An 18,571-nucleotide genomic window follows, 5' to 3' on the forward strand; every position below is an offset into this window, starting at 1 on the left:
TACCTCCCTACCAATTTTCAGCCAAATCGGTTCATCCGTTCTTGAGTTATAAATAGTGTAACTAACACGACTTAAATTAAATTCTTAACACTTAACCTGGATTTTGGACATTCAAAGTATTTATATATTTTGAGTTTAACTAAACAATTGTATTTAAATGTTAATTCATTACTATATAATGACAAATTAACGTTCTAAAGATAAAGAAAGCAACCTAAAATGCTAATCTTACGTGATTGCATGTTGTAAAACTGCAAGAACTGCCGGTCACTGTGCAGAACTTTTGAATATACATATGGACAATCAAATGTAGAACCAGAATAACCGTAATTATAATATACGTGGATAATTATATTTTACAGGACATGCTTTCTATAAAACTGTTACAGGTTCGTTTTGAAAATTTACTTACGTACTTTACGCCATTTACGTACTTCAATCTGATTAATGGCTTCATTGACTGCTCAGAACTTCTAGAACTGGATGACGTTAAAGCCAATAAATCAACCAGATCACATGAATGCTTTGCTAGACATCAGTATTCTACAGATTATAGCTTTAATAGCACTATTCCCAGAATCCGCAGAGCTGACAACACTATGTCGACGTAGGTCAACGTCATCAGATTCCTCCAGGAGGAGGCTGGAGAGTAAAACATCTGCTGATCGTAGGGTTTGATCCTGGATTTGCACTTCTAGTTTACCATTTGGTGAAGAATTGCATGTGACTTTGCACATATTTGGATATAGTATTGTTACTTTGTCGTGATCTGGTGGATGTATTGGTGTCTATTTGGCTGTTTGTTTTTACCAGTGTTATTGATGTTTATGCTAGGAACCGTATTTGCACAAGTTTGTAACATTCTACGTATTATGTATACTGTATATTTGTTTATTTATATTTTGTTGTTATTGATCTCGTTGTTGATTGTTTTGTTGATTCTGAAATTTACACTAGCCTTTTCTTTGCATGCTCCACTTTGAGACTGTGTTTTAGATTTAGATGGTAAGTTATTATTGTACGTATATGCTGAGTTTAGTTGATTATTGAGCAGCTCAATGATGTTCCTTACTATAGTTTGTTTAAAGTATAATAAAATAAAATACATTTTTTCTCTTGCTGTGCTGCAGAGAAGGATGCTTGTAGTATGATGTTGTGGGATTAGGCTAAGGCATGTTGCACTTGCATGTTGTAATTTATGAATGAAGTAATTTAAGAAGAAAATTGTAAAATGTATAAATGGCACTGACCGTTAAAATAAATATATATGTTTACCATAGACCAGACCTATTCATAATGTTGCATGTTGTACTGAATGACACACAACTCGTATCACGCATGGTATTGTATCTCGGGGCTTCATGAAGTTATCAATGCTCTCGTTTTTGCAAATCGAAAACAAACGTGTGAAGCAAAGCATGTGTCCATCTCGCAGTGTCAGACTAGTCAGACTCTGTCGTGATTCGTGACTCGCTAGTGGTCGCATGTTTTGTAGTGGTTAATGAGGTTATGTTTATATGTGAGTGTTTTATAGAGGTACAACTTGTATTGAATTCAATTTAAATTATTAAGATATTTTGAGGACTTATTCTTATCACCTATTTATTATTGGGGATCATTATTCTCTATTTTTCCTTTTGTGATGCAATCTAATGTGTCTGATCAATGTGACAATTCTACAAAACGTAAGAAAAAACGGTCTCTTAATCAACAAGTAAAAAAACGATTCAAGAAAAGTTCATCATTTTCTAAAGGAAGAAGATTTGAACAAGTGGAACATGAATATTTTATGCGTGTATTTGAATTGGAGAGCATATTTGAGGGTTCCAAGGATGAGAAAAGTAAGTTAGCCTAGAATGTTTAATACACATTTATTCTAAAACTAAACCTATAATTGACTTATTTGCTCAAAACGCTCATTAATGACTGAGGAAATTATTTTGGAGGGTAGGGTACGATCCGGTTTTTTATATCGAAATTGACAAATGATATCACTTAATTATAACCATCGATATAACCAATCGTTATTGATTAATTATTTTAAACAATTAACTTACTCTATATCAACAGCTGTAAACACTTTCAATTAATACACGTAATCGTATTATTATATATACGATTATGTGCATATATAATAATAATAATTATTATACATACACGTTGTAATACATAATTACGTGCGTATAATTATAAACAATTCAATAGTTACGACATAAACCATATGAATTGTGGCTCATAATTATTTGTCATTTTCCTGTTTGATTGATCTCGTTCTGGTTCGTTTATTATTTATGTAATTTCTTATTTATTTATGAGTTTTCCTATTTTAATTTAAAACGTATGATTGTTATTTAGGGCTATAGATACTTTTATATCAATTGATAGTCTAGGATTCGAGATGCGAATATTAGGTATCGATGATTACATTCTTCGATATAAAAAACCGGGTCCGCTTATCGTACCCTACCCTTATACTGTAGCCGTTTTTTGTCTTTTGTTATCACTTTTAACCATTTTTAAAAATTTTAGTTGTGTTTTGTTTATAAACCTATTAAGTTTCAAGAAGACTAGATTTATGTTCTACAAGTGAAGAAAATGTTTTACCTATGGACAATATGTGTAGTGGGTGGTCTATGAAGTTTTTTGATTGTGTTAGAATGACTCATGTTGATATTGTGTTTTTAGTTCAACATGGAAACATTCCTTTTCTGTGTACAATAGATGTGGTGGCCATTGTCCTTCAGTTGAGGATATACTGTTCTTTTGATGTTTTAGGTAGTTAGGTTAGGTGAGTTTTTGGTCCTTTTTTTCTTAAAACTATTAGATTTTACCTGGATGTAATATAATTTGGGTAGGGTGGTATGCTCTCGGGCAGGCTGGACGGCCCTTGGGTTTGATAGTTGTCCTGTGGGAAGTTGTGGCAGTCAGGTAGTTAAGTTAGGTGAGGTTTTGATCTTTTTCTTAATTAACATAAATAAAAATATTTATACTAAAAAAATTAGTTTTCTTGTCCTCTATTGCGTTATCTTGATTTTTATATAGTGTCAGGTATTATTTAGGCTTTTCTCTCTTTATATATAATATACTACTCTCATATACATTTATTTTTTATTTGAAATTGAAATTGAATTAATAGTATATGAGTAAACATATTTTGAAAATTATATGCGTAAAAAGTATAAAAAATACGTTTTTATAGTTATTGTGTTAGAATGAATAGAAAAGATGTTGTTTTCTTTTTATACAATGAGAATTAAAATTGATTGTGTAATTCTATAGGAGCAGTTATCAGCCATTTTCGGCCATTGCTCTGCTTCATAGAATAATATGGTTGGGAGAGTTTGTAATATTTTGCTTGTAATAGTTCTCAAGCATTAGTGATCAGCCTTTTGGAGTTTTATATTTTACTGATCAGTACCAGTATAGAGACTGTGTGAAGCTGCCAATGGATTCCACCAAAGAGTTTCCCTCACTACCACCACCATATTCATAGCCAGTTCCAACTATTACCTAAGCAAGAGAAGACAATGGGCAGACAACAATCATTGAAACCTAACCTATAAACTTACAAATGAAATAATCTACAGGTTAGAACATTACATAACTAAATATAAATTCATTGTTTAATATACACTGTCAGCAGCTGGAACAAAAATAAACCATAACAGTCATAATATTATAGCTGGCTATTTTCGGCGGCAGATTTAATTATAACAAAGATTTACAGATTAGCACATAGATGGTCTGAACTTTACTTCTTCCTCAAAAATACATAATGGCTCCTGTATGACTTAGAAACCATTTGAAAGTACACAATATACACTACATTATGACATGCAATACATCTGGTTTTATATGCTGAGAAATTTTTTATTAGGCTACCAATGAGTTAGAAATCAAAGTTTGCATGTAGACAGTCAGAATATTGTTTTTCTCAAAAATATAATATGGCTCTGTGATGCCACATATGCCATGTAAAAGTACACACTAAGTAGGTAGCTCATATACTTTATGTAATTTTGTAGTGTATATTATGTACTTTCATGTGATATATGTATCTTACTGGAGCGGTTTTGTATTTTTGAGGAAAATAGTAAATTTCGAACCTATGTGGTAATTTGTAAATCTTTGTTATGATTTCAAATCTGATACTGAAAGTAGCCAGCTATAATGTGACTTTTATGGTATATTTTTGTTCCAGCTGCTGACAGTGTAATTATAAATGATAAATTTATATTTAGTTATGTAATGTTCATACCCGTAAATTGTTTCATTAGCAAACAGCTTTCACTTGTAAGTGATCCTTGCATTAGGTTTTAATGACTTTATAAATTTTCTTCTCTCGTTTAAGTAAGTGGTGGGGCCTGAATTACTGGCTATGAAGTATGGTGGGGGGATAGTGAGGGAAAACTTCTTGGTGAAATCCATTAGCAGTTTTACACCGGTCACTTCAAGCCACCTTGGGTGCTGTTGACCAGAAACATTGCTGTCAGCTGTTACACTTCTAGCCTAGTTCCTTTTACAAGATTAAAACAAAACTTTTGGAACATATTATAAATTGACTTAAGTAAACATTTATCCAGAAAAATAACTTATAACTAAAAAAGTTATTTTTAATTTCTCTGGTGAAGCTGTAAATTGGACTTTTAACCTTGGATCTGCCTTCTACCTAGACATATCCAACAGTTCATAGACTTATTGCATAGAGGATGAGCATTACTACTGGCTGCAACAGGATGGTGCACTTACCATACAGCTCACTCTGGTTTTGAGGAGATGATACAGGGTTTTTTTTTGAAAGAATAATTTCAACAGGGTTGTGTGGCCACCACAATCCCTTTATTTCTGTAGTCTTGACTTCTTTCTGTGGTATATATATATATATATATATATATATATATATATATATATATATATATATATATATATATATGTGTGTGTGTGTGTGTGTGTGTGTGTATGTATTAACTTTAGCTCTTTAGCTAGCTGTTTATAATAGTGTATTAATGGAAAGTTATATTTTTTGTTTCATTTTGCAGCTATCTTTGCCAATAATGCTTTGGCCCAAACAGCAAATCGTGAAGTCGATTGTGCTTTTAACCAGCTGATTTCACATGTTATTGAGAAATTGCTACCTCTGGCTACCAATGATGTGCTGGAGAGATACTTTCAAGCCTTTGGTGAAAACCTTCGTCCGATATGTGGAGACAACTTTGCCAGCCATGTGTTGCAGGCTCTATTGCTCCAAGCTACTCAACGGCTATTGGTAAGTAAGATTGTGGATGGACAGAGTCCTTTTTCTACATAAGTAAACTTTACTAGTATATTATATTTACTAACATCAAGAATTAAATCTAAAGTAAACACTCTTAATTAAACACTGTTAACTAAACAGTAAAGAGTTATAAATTGCAATGATAAAGTGTAGGCGGAAAAAACATGAGAAACACAAATAGATTAATAAGTACATAACATTAATAAATAGATGTCCATATATTTGTAAAAGTGTAGTTTATTTTAATTTATTGACCTTTGTAACATATAAAAGTAGGTATATCATGGCATGAAGCTGTATTTGTTAAACAAGAAATTAAAAGTTACAACTTAGTGCATATTACTGCCTTAATTTATGTAAGGGTACTTTGATATAGTTTGTTTTATATTTAGTTCACAAAGCTGTTCTGTAATTTAATTTTGTTTATAAATCTAGTGTTAGTATCTAACTGTAAATCCAGTTGAATTGTTCCAGCAAGGAAACTCAACAGATATTGAAGGAGTTCATGCTGCTCAGTGGAAAGACTGGGTCTTGAAGGTGTCGAGGTTCTTGTTGAACAATATTGAAGAGTTCATGTGGGAGAGATATGCCAGTCCTGTCCTGCGAACTGCTGTTTTCTGTTTGGCTGGACTTCCCCACTTGGACAAACACAGTGTAACAAAAGATAAGGGGAAAAAGGCAAACCATAATGTTATTAGTGTGAAACAAGAGGAAATCAATCCTCTGAAATTTCCTGAAGAATTTTTGAATTTATTAGAAGAATTCCCTGACCGGATCATGAAGTGGCCTAATTTTAAAGGTAACTTAAACAGTTTAAGTTTTTCTCCAAGTACTGTAATATAAAATAATTGAGTTAAAAACCTTTTTTTTATGCTGTTGATTTCAACTATGAAATCAATTAAGTCAATTAATTATGGCGACTGTTTAACTAGTTAATATCTTTCCTCTAGTGTTTAAAAGTTTTAGCAAAATGATATAAGTTTTAACCCTTTTAACCCTGGCCATTAAATCAAGTGATGTGCCAGAAATCCCAAGCCATTTTCAGACAAAATGTAAGGGTTTTGTAAAAAATTCATAACTCAGTTATTCTTTAAGATATTTAGGTAATTCTTTTTTTGTTTTACTTATTTATACATGTAGCTTACAGAAATATACAAATAAAATTATTATTTTGAAAGTAATTTTTTTTTAAATGCATATACATATATAAAAAATAAATAAAAATGAAAAAATTTCAAGTTTGATCATGGAAACCATATAGATAAAAAAATATTTGACACAAAAATACCCATTTAATTTATGATATATTTAATCCTTAATAAAAGGAAACAAAAATTATAGGCCTACCTTATTTACAAATTGAGTAACATCAATTTTTGTAAAGCCGTGTAAATTTTTCTTTTTGCCATATCTGGGCAAGGCAATGTAACAAGACCTTTGAAATTCACAGTACTTAAAATAAACATAAAACCACAGTTATTTCTGACAAAATAACTAAAACTGTTCATAATCTAAATTTTAAAAAAGTTTTAAAACAATATTTACATCACTACAAAATGTAAATTTTTAAGATATCCATCACTCAAATCGTCGTCACTAATCACATCCACACCATTTGCAACTAGGTTACTAATTATTGTATTTTCACTTACGGGAGACTTCGAACGATGTCTTTTACTCATTTTGAAATAAAACAAATAATAAACTAAACTTTAACTGCCGTACTTTATACTGCTTTAACCTAAAACTGTGAAGAAAACGGAATATTCACAACCACGTGATATACAGCAGTCTGCAACAAGCGTGAGCAGTCAGTCGAGACGAACTGCAATTGCTCAGTCACAGACTGACAAAATACGAAGTCAAACCATTACAAACTAATATATTTCGATGCAAAATATCTTTGTGCACAAGTCTGTGAAATTTCAAAGCATTTGGTGAAATAGGTGGCCAGTAAAGTAATAAAAAGTGCATGTCCGCACTATACGGATGTCGGGAGTTGACGCCATTTTTACGACGTCCGTATAGTACGGACGTCGGGGTTAAAAGGGTTAACTAAGTATCACTATGACTTTCACATTATGTTTATGAAAAAAACAAAACTTTACCATGGTTTTGGACATGTTGGTGTCAGTCATCAAATTCGTTACCAAAACTTAAACTTAACAGTTGTGACCTAATTTCCAAAACAAACTGAAAGATATCGGCCTCACTATGATCACAAATGTCAAATGGACTGACCAAATTACGATAACATGCAGAAGAGTCTTTGCTGGCATCTGCAATTTGAACCGGTTTGCCTTGTACGCCAAGGTGGTTTCATATGAACTTTTTGTAAACACTAATTCAATTCACAATTCAATCTATCGACGGTAGTCAGGACTATTTCAAGCAGTTTTTTGCCTCACTAGATAGAGGAAAAATCATCTGTCTCTTTACCAATACCAGAACTTTTTGTTTTATGTACTTAGTTTTTTATTAATCAAACAGATGACTTGGATAAGTTCAGTGACTGAGCATAATAGAACATCACAACTCATTTTGTTTACAGAGTTTGTTTACATTGTATTAATTAAGTTTTATTAACCAAACAGATGATTTGGTTAAGTTCAGTGGCTGAACATAATATAACAACACATCTCCTGTTGTTTGCAGAATGTTTTTACATTGTGTTAATTGTATTAACATTTTATTCATTTAACCCATTGAGGAAACAATTAACCTTGCCTCTCTAGAACTGAATGTTTGGATTGATTTTGGCAAAAATGCATGCATTTACTAAAATATTAATAAAATGAATGCATTCTAGTGGTAAAAACACAAAATAAACAGTAATTGTGAATGGCGAACACAGTGGGCATGTTAACAATGGTAAATGAACTCAGTATAGTGGTTTCCATTTCCTGGTAGCAAAATAATGATAGTTTAAAAAATAAATTAAAGAAAAAAAAATAATTTTCCAAGGTTGTGGAGCATCCATTTTTTGTAAGAACCTTCTCATTTACCTTCTCAATCTTAGGTTACCAACAGAAACCCATAAAAATCTGTGTATGGCTGCTTTATTAACATTTTTGGGCACTACTTGAAAAGATGGTGACTTACCGCTCGATTGAATCATTACAGAAGACGAGACGGGTAAAACATGTGAATTTCAAAACAAGATTACAGTCTATGGAGTGGGGACACTTTAAATCTATATAATACAATGTTTTTCTTGTACTTTGTTTTTTACTTATATTAAAACATTATCTATTTTCTGGATAGCCCTTGTATGTTGTGTGGGGACTGGATAGATAAAAGTTAAAACAACCTTAAGTTAAAAGGCCTTATGTATTTTATTCACAATCTTTATTTATGTTTGCTTCATTTCCTAATACAAACACAACAACAACAAAGAAATCTATTTTATTTTGTTTCAGAGTTTGTAGATGACTCTCTTTCATCAGGATTTTTACAATGTCTGCTGATTGCTCTAAAACTGAAAAGCAGAAAGAAGTACACAAGCCTTTGTAATAAGATCTTAGATGAATGTTTTCCTCCGAATGCACATGAATCAAAGATGTTTTCACCAGTTGCCTTGCCAGTATTGGAAGTGGTAATTGAACAGAGTAAGGACAAAATGTTAAGGAAGATTTATGATTGTCTGCTCTCCAAGCGGTTAGTTGACATGGCGACAGCAAGAGTGGCCCAAATTACTCTGCAGAAGTTTATAAACAAGTGCAACAATGCTGAAATGTTAAGTAATCTATAACTTATGTTATATGCATTTTATCTTTCTAAACAACGAAAGATTTTTTTTAATATCCTTAAAGTGCATGTTTGTTTTTCTCTGTGGCTATAAAAAATGATTTACTAATCAATTTAAGTTACAACATGAAAGTTTAAAAAATGTTTAAAGATTTTTATTTTCTTGTAAGTGTGAGTATTTATTTAATGTGTAAATAAATAAAATAAAAACTAAGCTATTACATTGAACTACTATTAATATTTATGTTACAAAGACAAAATTAATACATTTAATATGATCTAAAATACTGTTCAAATTAATTTAAAAATTTGTATTTAACAAAATAATACAAACTTTCATGATATAATTAATAACTTTATGATTTATTTACTTAAAATATTTAGAGATTATGCTCCTGACAGGGTATACAATATTCTGAGTTATTTCTATAACTAAAAGCTTAATCCCAAATTGACACGTTTTGAGGCCCTAGTAAAATTTTTTGGCCGTCTTAAAATAACTAAAAACTGAAATATATATTTCCTATTGATTTATATTTATAGAGTATATAGCTTGCTTAGTATAATAATGGTTGTATGTGATTTTTTATGATATGAAGTTTTTAAATTTTATATCACCAGTTATGTATAGGTACCTACTGCTTTTATTTAATGAACAGTACTATAGTTTTATGAACTATCTGTTAATTAATCAGTTGTCATTTGGTAATCAGAAATCGATTTAACATTAATCATTCCATAAGAATAAATATAAAGCCTATTGTCTAGTGCCCTACATAGAACCGTTTGAGTTACAAACACAATGCATTATAATTCATTCAATGACAATAATAGGGTTTTACATGTCCGTTGTGTGTGTTAATTATAGCCTTATAGCTCAAAATCACATTTTATTTGACACAGAAGTAACAAATTCCGTTTGTAACTTTTGATCAGATGATGTACAATACAATCAATCAGATGAAATTTTAAAAAGCCAAAATTTGTTTACTACCTTATACCACCAAAAGCATGACATACAACCCTGTTAGTCTTAGCAGAATATTTTAATTCGTATGGAATGACATATCGATAATCCCAGATTTTAGATTGAATCAAAAATAAATTATAGAAAGTTATTTAACAATGAAAAATATCAGGTTCTTGTTGGGATTCAAATCTGCATATCCCAATTCCCAGGTAAATGGTGTTACACTTCTATGTGACAATAGAATTTTCACTGGCAATTAAAAATTGGTGAGTCATGAGTCAATCATAAAGAGAGTGGTGAGAGAACCACTCTATTGGTAGAATAAGCAGTAGAATCGAACGGTCGCTTTGCAGCAGAAGAATTCGAATAGCATATATGTATGTGACACCCCGTGTGCCCCTCCCAGTGCATGGCCCTAGGCCGAGGCCTTGTCGGCGTAATGTAAATCTGGCACTGCCATATTGCAAAACCACAAAGAAAGTAAACATGTGAAACCAATTATAAGGAAATGCTTAACACATGTACCCTGTATGATGCGTGACTAGCCCAACATGTACTTTATTATTTTTACAGCACCAGTTATGTAAGATTGCATGTACAAATCATTTTGAGTGATCAAGCACTATTGTTTGTTTATATTGTGATATGTTTAGTTAAATTGTGTATGTAGTTTTTCATCATTATATCATAAATATTTTTATTAGTTATATTAATTTTTATAACATTTATTTTGATTAATATAAGCTATTTATTTGTTCTACAGCTAGAGGAGATTCTGAATGCTCTAATTCCAATGCAAAACCTCCTTCAGTCTGGTAACCATGGGGTTCTGGTCAGCTTGTGTCAGGCTTGTGAGAGACTAAAGAAAGGTCAATCAAAGTTCTTTCAGGTAAGATTTTCTGAGCTACCACTTAACACTCAACATATGCATAGACATTTTTAATCAGTCGAATAAGTAAAAAAATTACATTCTTGAAAAGCACGTAATTAAGCGATCAAGTAATAACTGCGTTATATACATTGATGCTGAAAATGTTTGAATGAAGATGGTGGAAGTGAACAGGAATGGTTCTTTGAAATCAGGATAATATTGACAGAATTATTTTCAGCCATTTAATTCCTTAAACTTGTGTTTCCGAGATTGAAAATGGATAATGGTGAGCAGCTTATGCATGCTATCATGGCCATAACACCATTTCCTCACAAGTCTTCAGTAGCATATATTAAACCTATGTTTCTATTGTTGCAGGCTCTAAAGAAAGCACTTTGTGTAGAAGATGATTGTGAGCAGCTTGTGCCTGCTATCATGGCTATGACACCACTTCCTCACCAATCTTCCCTGAGAGACTCCAAACATGGTTCTCTTATTATCCAGTCTATACTCGGATTCCAAAAACCCACTAAGGTATGTTTTGTACTACCTACATGCTAGTATTTTGTATTCTATAAAAGGGTGCCAGGGTCCCCACCCGACCGTGAAACCGTGAATAAGCTGTGAATTTTGTTCACTGTGAAAAAACCTTAAATAAGTCGTGAATTTTATTGTCAAACCACGAAAATCTCTACAACTTGCGATTAAATAAATCAACATGTCAAATGGTCCAGTTCACATGTGAGTGAAAATTAAGCAAGCCTACTCGCGGTAACTGGTGATGATCGGTCTTGGTGTGATTTTCTTGTGTACCAGAATAAATGGAGTAGTTTATGAGTGAGCACGAGCTGGCCGATCGCTGCGTATTGTAGTCCCGATGATGTGATTGTGTTTGAGGGAGCAATGAACGGTTCACACTGGTTACCAGTTGTCGCAGTCCATAAGTAATATTTCATATTTATTTTGATTATTTACTTTGATTTATTTTTATTTCTTTGTATTTTTAAATTATAATTAGAAGAATCTATCTTAGAAAAATATACCCATATTTATAAATAATTGTTTACTTGACAATTTATTATCGTTATTTATTTTACAGTTATTGTACTTAATAAGTAGATTTTCTCACCAGTGCTAGAGTTTTGCGTGGCAAGAAAAGTGCATTTTATAATGATTTGGTTATTTTGCTAAGAGGCGCATGTCAAAATTAAAGAGGATAAGACACGATAATTGGAGTAGAGCTTCAGGATTAAGACTATCCAAATTGTTTATCTCTACGTTAAAGGGTGGACAGCTCTCTTAGATCAGAATAAGGAGGTTATAAGACTAATATTAGGGATGTTGACAGGACATGGCCCTCTAAGGAAGCCTTCTTATGAAGGTAGGCCTTAGCCAGACTAACAAGTGTAGACTCTGTGGAGAAGAGGATGAATCAGCAGAGCACATTTGATTAGATTGTCCTGCCATCTTATAAACTCGGAAATGATACCTGGGAGCATATCTCCTCAGCCCCAAGGATATCAGAGAACAGAAGCCCTCAAATTTGATTGGTTTTTGAAAAAGCCTTGGACTTTGAGGACACAAAATTAAAGTAAGGGAGGCGCAAAGGTCCTTTTAGGACTAAGCACGGGGTCAAACTGACCTTTTCCCTCAGAAAGGAAAAAAAATTGTCAAAATTACACCTAAATTTCGGCACAAATTTCGCATGATAAAGTGTTATTGTGTTGTGAAAAAAATATTACTGAAATATATATAAATTTCGTGCTTTATTCCAGCTTACTCCAGGTGATTGACTGGCAGCCCCTCTGAATCGTTCCATTGCTCCCACATATCTACTACGTTGCCGCTATTGGCTGCGATCCTGTAGTGATTGGTGGTTGGTTGCGGTTGGCTGTGATCGGCCAGCTCGCTTGTGTGAACTGCTCCATAATGTGATTCAATACACTACAGGTTTCACAAGAGTCACAAAGCATATCGCTCTCTATCGCGACTGCTTGCCTGTTGGAATTATGGAATTGCAAATAATGGTTGGGCATCGGTGCTTACACACAGAGTGAGCGATTTCAGTGTAACTCCAAAACACGCCACGAGTGTGTACATTTGTTGCCAGTTCTCGCGTCTCATTTTAGCTTGTAGCAACACCACACTTTACCAAAATATCCAATATAGTAGTTTAGTTTGAAAATTTCAGATAGAGTGACTTTCTTTTTGCTCATTTGTCATATTGTAACGTTCCCATTGAGAAACAAAGTTTCTAATTTTAAATGTCATACTATATTTTTCGCACTGCTGCGGATCCAATCCCCAGGGAAGCTTTAAGCATTAATAAGTGCGGTGTCTATCCTCTTGGATCATAGTGAGCACCTGATCAAGGTTTTCTTGAATGACAACTGACTGCGGTCTTCCTGAACATACGTCATCTTGAAGTGAATTATGGCCCATTGAAATTCCAAATACTTCTTAAAAACAATAGCATAGAATGGTGTTTCTGAACCAAAGGTGATTTTGAGACATTCAATGCACTCCTATTGAGATAAACTGACTTGAAAATCATAACCTGAAATGCCTCAATAACACCATGACAATGAAATTGATCTTTCTGAACAGATGACAGCTACAGTGAGGAATCTGAGTTGTTGTCAGGTACTGACTGGCACTCAAACAATCAGGATGAAAAGATTATTGTAGTATACACCGTCTCCTGTTATTTCATCAATACCCATAATTTCTAATTAATAATGTTGAATAAGACAAAAACATATTACTAGAAAGTTTCCAAGGCAAGATGTTGAGAAAAATTATTGCTTTGAAACTTGTCATCATTGAACTTTTTTATGTTCATTTCAGGTGGTGAACTCGTTATTGTCATATGAACCTAAACAGTTGGCAGACCTGCTCTCTACATCATTTGGTTCATTCATCACAAAGGCATATTGTAAATCGGAGTATGTTGGAGAAAAGAGTCGGCTCAAACTGATCCAGAAACTGATGGCAAGTACTACTGTAAATTTCTTTTAGCTTGGCATTCTATTACAACATGCCAACAATACAACTTGATTATCCAGGTTTTATGTTTGGAGGAGAGGATCCAAACCCATCATGTCATATACTGTAGAGTTAGAATACCGGATAGGGATGGATAAAATTTGTAAAAAAATATGAATAAAGATACAGGATGAATGTAAAATGTTAACTAAATTTTAGTAGATATAGTAAGAACATACTCTCCTGCACAATACTAAATAAATTATGAACAAAATGTATAAAAATAGGGTTTAAAAAAATTAAATTTATATAACCATTTCTTATGTTCTTACTATATCTACTATGTTATGATGATTACATGAAAAAAATTGAAAATTTACTTTCCATAATCTACGAATCTAATCTTCTAATCTAAGATGGAGTTCCCTCTGGAAATTCCTCTGAATTGATTTCCATCTGTATTGTAAATTATTAAATTTAAAAACGTATGGTTGTATGTAACCAATAGGTAAAGATTTCTATTATATTCATATTTACATGTTTACATTAAAAAAGATATTAAGTTGCAAATAATTGAGTGCACACATATAAATTATAACTATTGTAATACTGCTTAAGTGTCTATTCAGCTTGAAGGCCTGACTGTCACACCTGTCCCAGAATTAATCATATCTATCTTGAATTATAGATTTTTGTCATGCAATTAGTGTTGAGTGGAAGTACCATTGGAGACTTATCATACTTAAATCAATATTTTTGTTTTATTAGAGCTTTTAACTATGAAAATACATGAATTTGTAATTTGAATTGATAGTAAAATTATTTCCAGTAGGTAAAATTATTGATAGTAGGTATAATTTCCACACAACACTGGTTGTCATTCAGAGCAGATTTATTGATACCTGTATTTTTAGTGTATAATAATTACTGTTAGTTTTATTAAAGTTAATGCTTTAAGAATAGTGTGCTTATGAATTGACAATGTACTATGTTTGTTATGATCAGAGCAACACCTAGTTAATTGTCACCTTACTTGTGTGAGTCACAATGGTAACCTAGTTCTGTTAAGTTATGTATCCTCTTGATGAAGAGATCAGATTGCAGATCTTGATAAGTAATGTAAAAAAGCTGTTTAGTGGATTACACAATAAATAGATACTGGGAAAATCATGTCATCTCCACAACATTTCATTGTAAAGAAACAAACTTTAAAGAAAGATTTGAATTAATAGGGCTAGAAGCCAGGGATTGTTACTAGTTGATACAAAATCGGCAGTCTTAACTTGAAAACTACCTTCTAGGGTCCATTGATTTGAAAGAACACATATTTTACGTATAATTAGAAATTTTCGATTGCACTGCAATTTTTCTTAACCAGTAGAGAGCATTCTAGTTGTCTGTTCACTTTAGGTTGCTGAGTCGATGTGGGAAGCAATTTATTTTTCCTAGACACTGTTATCAATGTATAACTTTTGATATAATCTTTGAGTATAATTAATTGCATGTTATACTACTAATGTATCAAAGCTAACCTATGAGGTTAATAGAAAAGTAAAGTTTAGAAGTAGTAAAATAAAGTTATTGATGGTGAGTCTTTCAGTAGTTTCAGATTAACAAGTTCTAAGTTGTAAAAATACTGAGCGTGCCTTGCCACTATATTGAAAAATCAATTAAAAATAATCAGGATTGGCCCAATAAACAAAATGAAATGTTACTCCAGACTAAAATTCTATTTATTTTTTACACTAAATGTTTTTATAAGTGTAACTGTCCAATATATTTTGTACAACACATAAATATTACGTTGTTTTTATCACGCAACTTAAGACTGCATAGATGGTTTTTCTCTGTGATAAAGATAAAATATGTTCAATTTATCTCACAACTAAATGAGCCAATCTAATGATTTTTAATGAATGTAAAACTATAATTTATTGTAATAAAGAGAAATGATAGTAACCAACGATTCTTTGTGCTTATTATATATATCATCTTATTGGTAAATAAATATCTGTAACCAAATAATAGTTTTCAACAAATTGTTATCTTATAGTGGAATATAACGTTTTAAGTTAAAGTTGAAATGTTGTAGGGGCGTTATTCGTACATGGCAAAATCAATTTTCGGATCAAGAAGTTTTGACGACATCTGGGAGGTTGCAGACTTTAAGAGCCGAACGATGATTGTGAAGGACCTGGCAGGAGGATACTCAGAACTGACCACGACTTCCTGTGGCCGCGGTGTAATGACAAAAGTGCGACTGGAGGACTACAGGTCTAAAGGAGAAGAGCATTGGAAACGCACGTGGCAGAAAATTGAGTCTAAGAGGAAGCTGTTTGCTCCCATTATTGGAAACGTGAAATAAATTTATTGTTTTGAATTTTATCTCAATGTTTATTTTTCCTTGGATTTACTATTAACACTTTCACAGTATCATTACCTGTGTTGTTCCATGTAAGGTCAAAGTCAAAGTCAAAGTCAAGTCTTTTATTGCCGTTGATAATATTACAATTATGTGGCAAAAGTCATACCGAATAAATCTATAATTTTTACATTCGTTCACAATACCACATTCAGACATACAATCGTTACATTCATCCATACCACTTACTCGCCAATTCTCTCCACTGCCAACGCCAGTGTCAGTCTTCTAGATTGGAGGTCTCCCAACTATAATTCAAAAACTCGTCGACGCTATAGAATGCTTTAGACGCTAAAAAGCGCTTCAGACGAGTTTTTAACGCCTTGGGCGTTTGTACGTTTTTCATGGAATCCGGCAAACTGTTGATGAAACGGACACCTGCCTGCAAGGGCAGGTGTTCATAAACCACCGTTCTGTGTCGCCCAGTACGGTAGTTGTCTCTGCCTCTCGTTTCATATTCATGCACGTCACGGCCCCTAGTCAGGGCACATTTTGACTTACAGAATAAAACTGCCTCCAAGATATAGAGACATGGCAAAGTCAACAGCTGCAATTTTTTGAAAGCTGGTCTACACGACTCTCTGAAGTTTATGTTGGCGATTGCTCTAATCGCTTTCTTTTGAAGCCTGAAAACTCTCAAAATTTGATTGTTTGAACAAGCTCCCCACAAAATCACTCCGTAGGAAAGATGTGGGTAAATCAGGCCGTAATACGCCGCCATCAGAACCTGACTTGGGCAGTATTTGGCTAAAGATCTTAAAACATAAACGCCAGATGCTAATTTTGAACAAACTGAATCAATGTGAACATTCCATGTCAAACCTCGATCAAGGTATATACCAAGGAATTTGGAGGAGTAAACTTCTTCTAATGTGGAATCTCCCAGCATGACGGAAGGCCCACACCCAACGTCCATTGGTCGCAGGGCGAAATTCAGAAAATTAGATTTTGTGGAATTTGTTGTGAGATTGAGGCTATGAAAGTGTTGGACGCAATTGTTAAGGTCAACAAAAGCTTTTTGTTCCAAAACTTCTTTTGATTTATCGTTAAAACAGAGAGTCGTGTCATCAGCATACTGTACGACATTCCCGTACAGAAGTGATGACTCGATGTCATTGACATAGACCAGAAAAAGGATTGGACTGAGGATGGAGCCTTGGGGAACTCCATATCTCAAATTCAATGGACTTGAAAGGTGATTTGTAATTTGGACAGTCTGTGTTCTATGGCTTAGAAATGATTTAGTCCACAGCAGGGGCACACCTCGAATGCCATGAGATTCAAGTTTGTCAAGAAGTGTATTATGGTCAACACAGTCGAATGCTTTGGATAAGTCGAGAAACACACTTATGGTGGGATTCCGACGCTCTAACCCCTCTACAACCATTTCGACCAGACTCACCACAGCGTCTACCGTCGATTTTCCCTTTCTGAAGCCAAATTGGTCTTCAGAGAGCTGGTTGTGTTTGCTAAGAAAACAAAGCATTCTTGTCAAAAATAGTTTTTCGAAAATCTTGCTCACAGTTGGCAAAATAGAGACAGGCCGATAATTGTTAAGGGAGCATGGGTCATCTTTTTTGAAAATGGGGTGTACTTTAGCATTTTTCAGGAGGGAGGGGAAAACTCCTGTTTGAAAAGACAGATTTACCAATTGAGTCAGAGGGCTCACAATATGCTTGGCACATTTTTTCAAGATCCACATGGACAATAAATTTAGATCGGTTGATTTTTTTGGCCGGGAGCTGCTGAATAATTTTTTCCAACTCTTCCTCACGTACAGGTGCCAGTATCATTGATTCTACTGGACTACGTCTTCGCGCGTGATTAACCTGGGGCGCTGACGGTCGAGGACCTTGCCCACAAGCAACAGACGCAAAAAATCTATTGAACTCATGGGCGATCCCAGCTTCATCCTGCACCAAGGTATCTCCAATTTTAATTTTGATCTGTTTGTGAGCTTTATTTTTATTGTTAATAATGTCCCAAACAGTTTTAGAAACATTTTTAGAAGAAAGAATTTTTTTTGAGACATCATATGATTTCGCGGCTTGGATCACTTTTCGGTAAATTCTTTTGTAGTTTCGGTAATAGATTTTGAAATTTTCATTTGAATCTGATCTATAAATTTCGGAAAGGAATTTAAGTTTATCTCTTGAAACCAATATTCCTTTCGTGATCCAAGTATTTCTTGTCTTTTTTTGGCATATTTTAATTGTTTTTGTAGGACAGCATAGATTTAGATGAAAATTTAGGCAATTATTGAATGCCTGGAACTGCTGTTCTACTGTTTGGCTTGAATTT

General features: G+C 33.2%; 1 protein-coding gene across 1 annotated transcript; it reads left to right on the top strand.

Annotated features, from left to right (window-relative positions):
* Positions 1-1,451: 1,451 nt before the first annotated feature.
* Positions 1,452-16,233, top strand: LOC124370535 (pumilio homolog 23). Its single transcript, XM_046828828.1, has 8 exons — positions 1,452-1,841; positions 5,040-5,266; positions 5,750-6,074; positions 8,695-9,011; positions 10,756-10,881; positions 11,242-11,397; positions 13,711-13,854; positions 15,941-16,233. Exons 1-8 carry the CDS (start codon positions 1,643-1,645, stop codon positions 16,211-16,213), a joined length of 1,767 nt encoding a protein of 588 aa, XP_046684784.1. The 5' UTR covers positions 1,452-1,642; the 3' UTR covers positions 16,214-16,233.
* Positions 16,234-18,571: the final 2,338 nt, after the last annotated feature.

This window comes from Homalodisca vitripennis, chromosome 1, assembly GCF_021130785.1.
Source record: "Homalodisca vitripennis isolate AUS2020 chromosome 1, UT_GWSS_2.1, whole genome shotgun sequence".
Taxonomy (NCBI): domain Eukaryota; kingdom Metazoa; phylum Arthropoda; class Insecta; order Hemiptera; family Cicadellidae; genus Homalodisca; species Homalodisca vitripennis.